Source organism: Leucoraja erinacea, chromosome 21 (genome assembly GCF_028641065.1).
Source record: "Leucoraja erinacea ecotype New England chromosome 21, Leri_hhj_1, whole genome shotgun sequence".
In the NCBI taxonomy this organism is placed as follows: Eukaryota; Metazoa; Chordata; class Chondrichthyes; order Rajiformes; family Rajidae; genus Leucoraja; species Leucoraja erinaceus.
The window spans coordinates 5,724,249-5,736,708 of NC_073397.1; the positions used below are offsets into that span (position 1 = coordinate 5,724,249).

General features: G+C 42.9%; 1 protein-coding gene across 1 annotated transcript in view; it reads left to right on the forward strand.

Moving 5' to 3' along the window:
* Positions 1-12,460, forward strand: part of LOC129707179 (AP-1 complex subunit gamma-1-like) — a 97,938-nt gene that overhangs the window by 61,524 nt on the left and 23,954 nt on the right. The window contains exons 12-19 of the mRNA XM_055651985.1: positions 1,193-1,333; positions 4,310-4,364; positions 4,474-4,596; positions 5,115-5,204; positions 5,726-5,853; positions 7,975-8,079; positions 8,799-8,934; positions 12,057-12,177. Of these exons, the coding sequence (XP_055507960.1) occupies positions 1,193-1,333; positions 4,310-4,364; positions 4,474-4,596; positions 5,115-5,204; positions 5,726-5,853; positions 7,975-8,079; positions 8,799-8,934; positions 12,057-12,177 (899 nt within the window). The remainder of the gene's footprint in view (positions 1-1,192; positions 1,334-4,309; positions 4,365-4,473; positions 4,597-5,114; positions 5,205-5,725; positions 5,854-7,974; positions 8,080-8,798; positions 8,935-12,056; positions 12,178-12,460) is intronic.

The following is a 12,460-nucleotide window of genomic DNA, read 5'->3' on the forward strand; positions in this document are numbered from 1 at the left end:
AACATGAGCATTTTTTGGTAAAGGAAATGATACTGGGGGCCCATGCGTTTTCTGCTTTCACTTCTGTTTTTGTAATTTAATAATTGTTCAATTCTGAATCGTAATTTCAGACATTCTGAATTGTGGTTATGCTAACTATCCTGCAAGATAACTTCGGAGTGGCGGCGCGGCTCTGGCTGCAGCGGCTCACCGGCAGTCCCGTTTGTTTTGTGTTTTTTGTGTTGTTTATTTTGTTTTGGTTAGTCTAGTTTTTGGTTTTTAGTTTGTGTTTTGGGGGGGGGGGGTTGAAACGGGGTTTGCAGTCTCTCCCTGCGGGGGAATGCGACCTTTTTGTCGTATTCCCCTTCTCTGCCTCCGTCTGCGCTGAGGCCTAATGGAGCTGACGACCTCGAGGCTCCGGAGGCAGAGCCCGTCAGGACTCGCCCTGAGCTCGCTCCCGTGAGGGTGGTCCGGCTCAGGGCTGGAAGAGGTTGGGACGCTCCCGTGAGGGCGGCCAGCCCGAGGGTGGAACGAGGCTCCCGTCGGAGCGGCCGAGCTCGGGGAGGTGCGGCGCTCGCAGCCCGAGGGAGGTTCGGCGCCCATGTCGGGGCGGCCCGGCCCGAGGGAGAAGCGACGCCCAAGTCGGGGCGGCCCGGCTAGAGGGAGAAGCGACGCCCAAGTCGGGGCAGCCCGGCCCGGGGAAGAAGCGACGCCCAATGTCGGGGCGGCCCGGTCCGGGGGAGGTTCGGCGCCCATGTCGGGGCGGCCCAGCCCGAGGCTGAAGACGGTGCGGTACTCACGTGAGGGTGGCTGGGACGGTGTTCTGGCGGTGGTGGCCTGAGTCCGGGGTTCGGCCGCGGGCCAGCGGCTGCGTCTGCAGGACTGGTGGGCGGCAGCTTCAACCACCCCGGGCCGCGGTGTTTGAGCCGCGGGACTGATTTATAACATCGCCCGGGGGGTATCGCCTCAGCGCAGAGGGAGAAGAGGAGGGAAGAGACTGCAGACCTAAGACTTTTGCCTCCATCACAGTGAGGAGATGCTGGGTGGACTCACTGTGGTGGATGTTAATATGTGTTTATTGTTGTTTTTATTGTATTATATGTATGACTGCTGCAATTTTGTTCAGACTTCGGTCTGAATGACAATAAAGGCTATCTATCTATTGGTGCTAGTCAGATTTTAATGCAAGTCTTTTGTTCTTTGTTACAAATAGACGTGCGATGGATTTGTGCTTTGCCCTGGTTAATGGCAGCAATGTCCGAGGAATGATGAAAGAATTACTCTATTTTCTGGACCACTGTGACCCAGAGTTTAAGGCAGACTGTGCTTCAGGAATATTCCTCGCAGCAGAAAAGTAAGTGAGGAATTCAACGTAACCTAATCTTTGAATTCACTGGGATGTCACTGGTGGAGTCACTTTGCGTTTTGAAAATGCCATTCTTGCTTTTGCGTTTATGCCTGCCTGTATTATACCTCTGCTAAGGGGGTTGAAGCTATAAAAAAGGCAATCTTAGTTTGTTCTTAGACTATGTTTCATTCACATGCTTAATCTTGTGCACAACAACTGTACAATTTTCTGGTTTTAAGTTATTTGATGGTTGTCTTTATCTCATTTTTCCTACAACAGTCACAATAATGTTGTTTGAATTGAGCAGTGAACTTCCTGTTCAATACAAAATCAACCTGCCCCAAATATAGGGTACTTATTCAAAGGCCAGCAGAAGATCACAAATGACTTTGAATTGTTCTGACTTCCCAACTATCGAACCATTTGCAATCTGGTCCCTCAACATTATCATGGAAAGATGCTGTTCCCAGTCCAACGATCTTCCAGGGCCTATTGAATGTCTTCCCATTCTTAAAACTCAAAAGCATGGTATGGTTCCTGGGATGGGTATGAGGTCAACACCAAGATGCAATGGCTCTTTGACTATTATCGTTATTTCTAGTTCCTGAAACTATACCTTGTATCTTAGAGACCTCCTAAACCCAGTTGCAAAACAGGGTAGAAATATGGACACATTTTTAGATGCTTTCTGTGTATTTGTGAAACAAAATGTTTCTTTGCAGAAAGTATGATCTATTAATGTAAAAGTGCAGAATGTAATTTCTGTTAATGTTCATGCTTCTAATGCAAGGCCAAAATGTAGGCTTTAAAATATTGTGAATTAATAAGCAATTGTGCCCAATGTCTGGCAACTACAGTTCCCTCCATAATTAACAGTTGAAACGTTGCACGTAGGTGTTTGTAACAAACTGAGGTTGAATAGGAGCATGAAACCTGTTATGAGAAATGTAGAGTAAGGAGGACAGAGTTTGCTACCTTATAGATCTTGCTATTAAAATATGGGAATTATTGTTTTCTAATTTGCTGCAGTCAGTGTCGAATTGCTCTCAAGACTCGGTGCAGTCCTGAGTTTCTCTTATTTAGGTGACTACTGATGGTTATGTGAGATAATTTTGGCATGTTTTAATACAATCTTGCACCTACAAGATGTTTGTTCTGCTATGTGTATTGAGTATTGGACATTATGCATTGGTAGGTATTAGCTGTGGCAGTTGGCCACATAAAATGCAGTTAAATCATGATGGTCCAACTGAATCTGTAGGCACTATGAAGTCTTCTCCAATCCATCACTTTTCCTTAAGTATTATTGAATGTTGAAAGCCTGTATTAAATAGAATTTGGCAGTTAAGAAGATAACTGCTTGCAAAACCATTGGGTTTTTTTCTATGTTTTACTGAAACCTGTGCTCTGACTGTCAAGGCCTGCTGGAGCTATTGGTTGCCAAACCGTTTAACTCGCCTTACCATTCCCATACCAATCTTTTGTTCTGCGTCTTCCATTGCTAGAGTGAGGCCACCTGCAAACCAGACGATTGTATTTCACTTCGATAGCTACAACCAATTTGTATGAACATCTCCAATTGCAAGTTAAACCTCCAAAGTGGTGCATGCACAATTTTCCTACCATCTTCCATCACCCTGCTTCTTTCCCCTCCTCTGAATGCTCATCTCCCCTCCCCGAGGCCAATATTTCCCTCCCTTATGTTTTACATTTCACTCCTTATCTGACCCCCATTTTATCTCCTCTTTGTCTGTAGTCTTTATCTCTACCCATCTGCCCATCACCCCCCTCACCACCTGTATTTGCCTTTCACCTGCTAGGCTTTCCCCATCCCCACCTTGTTTCCAGCTTTCTCTCTTCTCTCCCTACCCCTCCCTGTTTCCTTCAGTCTGAAGATGGTCCCAACTTGAAACATTGTCTGTCCGTTCCCTTCGCCTGGCCTCTGAGTTCCACCAGTACATACATTTTTGTTCATGATTTTAGGCTCTACAGTTTCTTGTGGTTCCATTTTACAGGAAAAGGTCACTTGCCCTCCAAATTACATGGATCATTGCCTGATAAGATGAGATAAAGCATTATGGATGGCGAACTGTTTACCTATAAACACATATAGCACAAGGGCATATCTGAATCATACAGAGCAGGTTTTTTTAAAAACATGTTCGTACTCTGCGGTGGTTTACTCTACATTTCATTCCACAATATATTTCAGATGTATTAATGGCCAGCAACTGTTTGAACTTGGATCCAGTGACTCAAGGTTCAGAGGTGGCAAACTTTTTTGCAGTGCATCCAGGAGAGCTTTTGACACTCTATGTGGATAGACCAACGAGAGTGTCAGGAGGGGATCATTTTGGTAATGGTGACTATAACTCTGTATATTTCAAAGTGGTTATGGTTCAAGATGATCTTGTGATGTGTAAGATTGTCAAAGGGGTTCTGCTAAATGCAGAGGTTGTCTGCTGAAAGGCTGTTTCTTCTGCATGATCATAAGGTCATAAGTGATAGGAGTAGAGAATTAGGCCAATTGACCCATCAAGTCTACTCCACCATTCAATCATGCCTGATCTATCTCTCCCTCCTAACCCCATTCTCCTGCCTTCTCCCCTTAACCTCCGTCTCTAGACTACATAAGTCTCTAGAGCAAATGAACTGAATTTTTATGCTTGATCCTGTTTACTTCAAAATGGTGTAACTGTCTCAGGAATACAGCCTCAAGCCAGGGGTCAGCCACTTTGAATTGGGATGAGAAATTTCTGTTATACAGATTTGTGCAAGTCTTTAGAATTATCTGGTTCAAGATTGCTATAGGTGCTTGGTCATTGAATGTACTCAAAGCTAAGATCAATCCATTTTGGAATTAATTGAAAAAGTGGATGAAACATGCAGCTCAATCTTGACATTGAATAGCAAAGGAGCTTCAGGGTTCTGTTTAGCTTACAGAAGCGATTACATTTTTATTTGTAAAAATGTCTTTTCTAGATACGCTCCAAACAAACGATGGCACATTGACACCATCATGAGAGTTCTCACCACAGTATGTATTACTTCCAGCAAATGCCTCTGATATCTGGAATTTAAAGTTGTTCGAACGTTAGAGGGCAGGTTCCAGTGCTGCAATGTTTTTTTGTTGTCCTTCTCAACAGGCTGGAAGTTATGTTCGAGACGACTCGGTGCCTCTGTTGATTCAACTCATCAGTAATGCAAACTCCCTTCATGCATACATTGTGCAGAAGCTCCACCAGGCCATTCGTGTGGATATTTCACAGGCAAGTAGCAAAGTGTATTGCTTAATTTGTTAAATATAAATGTTGCTTGCATCTTCATAATATGTATTTGGCGTTTAATACATTGTGCTGTATTTTACACAATTTTAAATATTTATATTAAACCATGCTTAATAATATTATGGGCAGAATCCAGCCTGATTCTATTTTCCAGCCCTTATTTCATTGCCTTGTTGGCCAAAGCAATAGTCATGGCCAAATTCAATTTAACTTGCCACTGCCTTTTAATTTGAAGATTGTCTTGTGCCTTAGTCTTCCTAATTTGATTAATAGCAGATCTGGAAATATCTGGCTAGCTAATATTTCAGGCTAATGAGAATTTATTAAAAGATGTATTTGAGTGACATTGTTAAAGTTGAAACAATCAATTGCTCCAAATCTTTCTCCCATTCTATCAACCCCTCTTTGACTTTTTATACAACCAAATCATCAAAATTTGCCTGAATAAAATCTGATCCGCAGTTGACTATGTTTGATGTGGGTGCATTTCTTTCTTGCAGCAACCTCTTGTGCAAGTTGCAGTGTGGTGTGTTGGAGAATATGGGGATCTTCTTTTGTCGGGGGAGTTTGAGGAGGAAACACCAGTTCAGGTGCAAATGCATTTTCTAGAATACAATAATATTATACTCCTGGAAAGGTGACCTTTCCTGATTAAATAAATGGAGGTCTCGAGCAAATGAACGGAATTTTTCTGCATGATCCTGTTTACTTCAATACTTGTGTGTCAATTCTATTGTGCCTCATTTAGTTTATGCAAAGATAAGGCGTTTTGAAAGTTGGATGCTGTTAATCCAGCTGTTGTCATCTTCTGTAACTGAGTACTAACGCTGAGTTGCCTCCAGCATTTGTCTGACCTAATGAACTGCTGTACAACTAAAATCTAACCATGTGGGCCCACAATGTCCTGATTGTTCACGAGACTCCAGTCATCAACGTGTTTAACTCGAGCAGAATTGACTAGCGACCCATCAATTACTGTTTTTAATTTTGATGTAGGAAATTGTCAATATTAAATTGCTAAATATTCTTGAAAATTAAGTTGGATTTTAATAGCTTGTGCTTGCTTAACTATGAATGGTCGAATTATGTTGCTGCATCTTTACCTATGTAGGTTACAGAAGATGAGGTGTTGGATGTTTTGGAAAAAATTCTGCACTCCAGCCTCTCAGCACTGTCAACCCGTGAATATGCTCTAACTGCCATTATGAAGCTTAGCACACGACTGCAGAGCAGCACAAAGTAAGTGGAAACTGTGTTTCTTTCCACCTCAAATATTAATTAGCTGGTTCTCTTTAAACAAAAGCAATTCTCCAAATAGCGTTATGGCTGAGTGGTGAGCATCAGAGCGTGTATCCGATCAGTCATAGATCTCTTCTGAGAAGTTTATTTTTCACAAGGGAAAGTTAGTCTCAAAATGCTCATGCTTTTGAAGTAATTTTTATAACCGAGTAATGCAATTCTTGAGTAAATTCATACGTCATTAATTTTTACGGGTGCTTCAATGACAATCTCCATGCAAGGCAAGGTCAAGAATCTTGCTGCAAACTCTTCACTTTTATTGACTTGTTCCCTACTGCAGCTGTGATGTAGTCTGTAGATTGTGTGGGTCATCACATAATTCAGTAGATTAGACTAGATTTTTACCATTGAGAAACTTACATATTAAGATCTTATCTACTTTGAATTTTTTGGTGAAATAGCCTGCTTACCTCGCTGCCTACCAGTATTCTACATAGTCGATCATCTGATCTGACCACTGCATAAAGTAGTTCTAAAAATAAATGAAGCCCAAATGTGGCAGCATTCAGCCATTCGTTGACGAGGTAAGAAAAATGTTCTGGCCTGGCATTGCGATGATTGCCAACAAGAGAGAGTCCAGCAACCTTCTCTCGACATTCAGTGGTGTCATCATTGCTGAATCAACATCCAGGGCCACTGTTGATCACACATTCAAGTGAACTGGTCACATTCTGTGGCTGTGGGAGAGATTGAAGGCTCCTCCTGGCGATTAGTGACGGGTAATAAATACAAAACACAGATCCTAAAAAAAATAATAAATAAATGCATCAGTGGATGACATGGTGGCACAGCTGGTAAAGCTACTGCCTCACAGCACCAGAGATCTGGGTTTGATCCTGACCTGGGGTGCTGGCTGTCTGTGGAGTTCGCCTTGTGACTGCGTGGGTTTCATCCAGTTTTCTTCCACATCCCAAAGAGTTTGATTGGCCTCTGTAAAATTGCCTCTAGTGTGTACAAAGTGGATGAGAAAGTGGAATATCATAGAACTAGTGTGAATGGGTAATCGATGGTTGGTAGGGACTCGGTGTGCAGGACGGTCAGTGGAGGCGCTGCGAGTCGGCTGCCCTGCCAGCAGCGTGTTCGTTCTTTTGCCTTTTTGGTTTTTTTTGTTGTGTCTAATGTTAGTTTAGGCGTCTTTTGGTGTGTCTTGTGGGGTGGGATAAGGGGGGGGAACTGCTTTCGGTCGCCTCCTCGACGGAGAGGCGACTTTTTTCATGTTGCCTCCCTCTCGCGGCCTAACAGCATGGATCAGAGCGGCCCTTCCTGGGGCGAACCCTTGCCGGGGGTTGCCAGAGAGGAGTGCTAAGATCGCTGGCCTGGAGATTTTGGCATTATGGGGCTGTGATCTGCAGAGCTTCTATATGTGGCTCTACAACCACCTCTGGCAGCACATGACAGCACCAGAGGGCAAAAAGGAGCATGAGATAGCTTTGGCGGATAAAAGTAAAAAAATAATCCAAAGGGATTCTACAAGTATATTAAGGGCAAAAGAGTAACAAAGGAGAAAATAGTGCTCCTTAAAGATTAATAAAGTTGTCTATGTGAGGTACTGGAGATAGGCAAGGTGTTAAATTAATATTTCTCACATGAATTTACTGTGGAGAAAGGCATGGATGCTTGGAACTTGCAGTTCACAGTGATGTCTTGAACTAAATCCACTGTAGACCAGAAAGTGCTGAAGGCCTTAAAATGCATGAACTTGGGCGGCATGGATTAGTTGTACTAAAGGGCCTGTTTCCATGCTGTATAGCTCTGACTGGCTCAATGTCAATGTGCCTTTTGAAGCTAATACTCCATAATCCAGGCAGCATCCTGATAAACACAAAGTGCTGGAGTAACACAGCGGGACAGGCAGCATCGCTGGAGAGAAGGAATGGGTGATGTTTCGGGTCAAGACACTTCTTCAGACGGCCTTCATGGTAGATCCCATGAGTCGTAATCTTCTGGATTTTGTCAAATGCCTCACTAAACACCACTAAAGATATAACTACTTTGGAGAGTTTCTTCTGTTTCCGTTTACATGCCGGAGGATGTTTCACTTCAACTTGTGATTGTTTGCAGTCGCATCAGAAAGGCAGTTTCTATCTATGGAAGCAGCTTGGACGTTGAGCTTCAACAGCGAGCAGTGGAGTACAGTGCACTCTTCATGAGGTTCGACCACATGAGGTAAATGAGGCTACATTGTGCGTTTATGGAAATGAAACACAAATAGAAAAACATTTTTTTCCCATTGTCCTTTGTGGTCTTTCCTCCCAGCCTCGGATCTGGGAACGTTTCTTGAACTATTATTGTGTTGACTGGTTTTGATGGAGTTTTGCTAGCAGTTATCCACTCATGCTATGAGTGAAGTCTAATGACCCACCTCATTTTTCTTTGCCTCCTGTGTATCTTTTGGTACTTGACATCCCTGATCATTTCACCTGGGCTCTGGCAGTGAACATCTAACTTAGTTTGTTGTGGGATATAGCCCAAGCAGTCACCAGCTAGTATACTGATTAAGTGTTTAAGAGGGAACTGCAAATGCTGGAGAATCGAAGGTTACACAAAAAAGCTGGAGAAACTCAGCGGGTGCAGCAGCATCTGATGCTGCTGCACATACTGATTAAGTGTACTGATCAGTCTTTGTGACTGCAGTAAGGTTACTTGAATTATTCTCATCGTCATAAGGTTAAAGAAAGGAACATTCCTCAAAGGATGGCAGAAGTAGCGTCTTTGGCTCTAAGGCAGATATATGTATATTTTTGATGGGTAACAGATTACCATGGGTAGATGGGATTGACGGAATTCCGTTTATGTACTGATCAGCCATGATCTGATTCAGTTGCACAGCTGCCATGAAGGCCTTTTAATGCTTATAGTTAATATGAATCTTGTGCTGTTTGTAGACCAGCTTTACTGGAGCGCATGCCTCTCATTCAAAAGACTGGTACCAATGGACCTATGAATGCTACGCTTCATGGTGATGAAAAGGAGGAAGGGGGGAACTTACCAGCACAAGAGCAGCTGTCCCAGCAAGCCCAGGTATGAAGATTATACCAGTGCTGTCAACTTTGTGAAATGCAGAAACTATCTTTTTGAAGTAAGAATTGTACTTCATATATTCAGTTCCACATATGCCAACTTCTCTTTGATTCTCCTGAAGACTTATCTTCTGAAAAATTTCAGTTATCATCTGAAAATTTTGCTGTTGGTCACAAATTATTATTTTTTAAGTGTCCTACATACAGTAAGAAACATACCCTCAATTTCATCATGTCCATACAGATCAGTGTCCAGCTGCACTAATCCCTATTTCCAGCATTCGGTCCATTGCCATCTGTGCCTTTGCAAAAACAAGTGTTTTTCAAGATGTATCTTAAATATTGAGGGAGTCTTTGCCTCCTCCATCCTCTCCAACCACCTTTGAAACGTTTCTTATTTAACATTTCCCTTTATTATTTTGCATACTTCAGTGAATTTCCCCCTCAGCCTCATCTGTTTCAAGGGAAACATATCTAACCCACACAGTCTTTCCACATAACACTTCATCCATCCCAAGCAATCTCCTGGTTAAACTCCTCTGCACCTTCTCCAGTGCACTTGCATCCTTCCAGAAACCAGAATTGCAAGTGGCATTCCAGCTGTGACCTAGTTAATCTTTTAAATATTTTGATAAATTTGATGAGTTATTGTACCACTGAGGGAATTCAGTCAAAGTTTAATTAAAAATCAGCACAACTTAAGCAATATACTGGAGAGGACAAAAGTTTGGTCCACTAATTTAGCTCAACTGCATGTGACCAAAAGCACTAAAAGAAACATGAAAGGAATTGATAGGGTGTCTGTGCAGGGTCTTTTACCCAGGATAGGGGAATCAAGAAATAGAGGTCGCATGTTTAAGGTGAGAGAGAGGGAGAAAGAGAGAAGATCTAATAGAAACCAGAGGGGCAACTTTTCCACTCAGAGTGGTGGGTATATGGAATAAGTTGCCAAAGGAGGTAGTTGAGGCAGGTACTATAACGACATTTAAAAGACTTGGGCAGGTACATCGATAAGAAAGCTTCAGAGGAATATGTGCCAAATGCGGACAAGCAGGAATGGCTTGGATGGTCAGCGTGGACACGTCTGGCCTGTTTCTACTCTGACTATGACACTTGATGTATTCTGGTTGGGGGCAATGGTATCCATCACCAAGTCCCTTGGCAGCAACACCACTGACTGAGCCTTAAGGACTCTGCTGTCAAACCTGATCTACAGCAGACAGTCAGTAAACTTCTTTGACCTCACAAATCTGTCGCTGGCATTGACAGCATTGGTTGAAATGAAGATGCAAGGAACTGCAGATGCTGGTTTACAAAATAAATAGTGCTGAAATAATTCAGCAGGTCAGGCAGGATCTCTGGAGAACATGAATAGGTGACGTTTTGGGTTGGGAAGTGACACTGCATAATTCTTGTGGACACAATCGCCTGTCATGCTGAGAACATTGTGGGACATGACAAACATGTTAAATGATAGACTTGTACGGTCATATGGTCATATGAGTAGAATTAGACCATTCGGCCCATCAAGTCTGCCATTCAACCATGGCTGATCTATCTCTCCCTCCTAACCCCATCCTCCTGCCTTCTCCCCATAACCTCTGACACATGTACTATCTTGATTATATCTATAACAGAACTGGCAATGCTAAATTGGGTATCCATGAGACATTGTAGATCATCAGCAGAAATCAACTCTGGGGCGTCACTGGTAGAGCTGCTGCCTCACTGTGCCATAGTTTAAGGTGGTAACCCATAAACCCGGGTTCGATCCTGATCTTGACTCCTGTCTGTGTGGAGTATGCACGTTCTCCCTGTGATCGCGTGGGTTTTCTCCGGATGCTCCAGTTTCCTCCCACATTCCAAAGGTGTGCTGGTTTGTAGGTTAACTGGCCCTATGTAAATTGTTCCTAGTGTGTAGGGAGTGGATGCAAAAGTGGGATAACATTGAATTAGTGTGAATGGGTGATCGATGATTGGCATTGACTCCGTGGGCTGAAGGACTTGTTTTTATGCGTAATTCTGAACTAAACTCCACCAAAACCTGTAATCTAACGGCCTAGCAACTCTCCCACGATAATCAAAGGAACAAAGGAAACAACACTCATTAAATATGGAGTTCAGAAGAACATGCTGGGAAGAGCACCAGGCATACCTATAAATGAGGCACAACTTAGAGTGGCAGCAATAAAAAACTACTTGCATATAAAAAAGCTAAAGCAATATGGTAAATGAAGCTAAGTGATCTTGCAAACAATAGAATGGGTGTAAACTCTGCAATTGAACAGCTAATGGGAAGAGGAGACTGCAAGAACATCTTTAGTTTTAAAAGAGGGCTCATGATGTCAATGCTAAAGAAAATGCCCCAACCGATGAAGGCAAGCATACCATATCCCTTCTTTACCACTCTGTCTACTTGTGTTGCCACTTTCATGGAGCCATAGACTTGGACCCCAAGATCCCTCTGTACGTCGCTGCTGTTAAGAGACTTGCTGTAACTTAACTGTATACTTTCCCCATCCATTTTACCTCCCAATGTGCAACACTAAATACTTACTCGGGTTATTTCCATGTACCATTTCTCTCTGACCATATCTGTAACTGGTCTATATCCTGCAGTATCCTTTGGCAGCCTGCTTCGCTGTTCACATCTTCACCAGTTTTGATGTCATGTTGAAAACATATCGACTAATTGTCTACATTTACATCCAAGTTGTTGTTTCTGGGCCACCTCCATTGCCAGAGCAAGGCCACTTGCAAACTGGAGGCACAGTACCTCATATTGTGGTTGGGTATCTCATATTGTCTGCCCATTTGGCCATGATTATCATACAATGGAATAACACAATAAGGGAAAGGAACCAGTCTAATACAAGTGGTAGTGCTCATTACTTCTGCATACTTGTGTCTGGAGTTTATACACCCTCCCAACAGCACCCCTTGCATACGTATCTGAAGTCCACTCGCCCTCAATCACCTGTATACTCATACCTAGAATGTACACATGGTCCCAACACAGCGATCTCTGTAGTCAAGAGTTGAGAATATGCCTAGTTCATTTGATTACATTGTACCTGAGACGGGCTAAATTCATGTATTTTACACCACAGTATTTTGTTTCAGGTTAACAATTTGTTGGATCTGCTTGATGACAGCAAGCCAACTGTATCACTGCCTGAAGCAAGCAAAGTACATCAAGCAAGGGGAGAGCTGCTAGATCTTTTAGATGGGTTGAACATGCCAGGTGAGCAAACATCCTTGTAGGACAAGTGTCCATTTAATAATATACGTGCTAAATGAATGTAAGATTTTCCTTTCATATATGAACAAAATTATATGCAAGAATGAGTTTTGGAGGATTTTGTGAGGGAAAGAAAGGAAAGAAAAGTAGAATGAAATTAGTGAAAATAGACTGTGGGACCCATTGTGTCCCATTTTTACACAGGAGGCCTGATCCCCCCCCAACGCAATATTCCACCACTCACGCATAGTCCCCAACTGCGCAGGCGCGGCTGACGGGTTCCCGT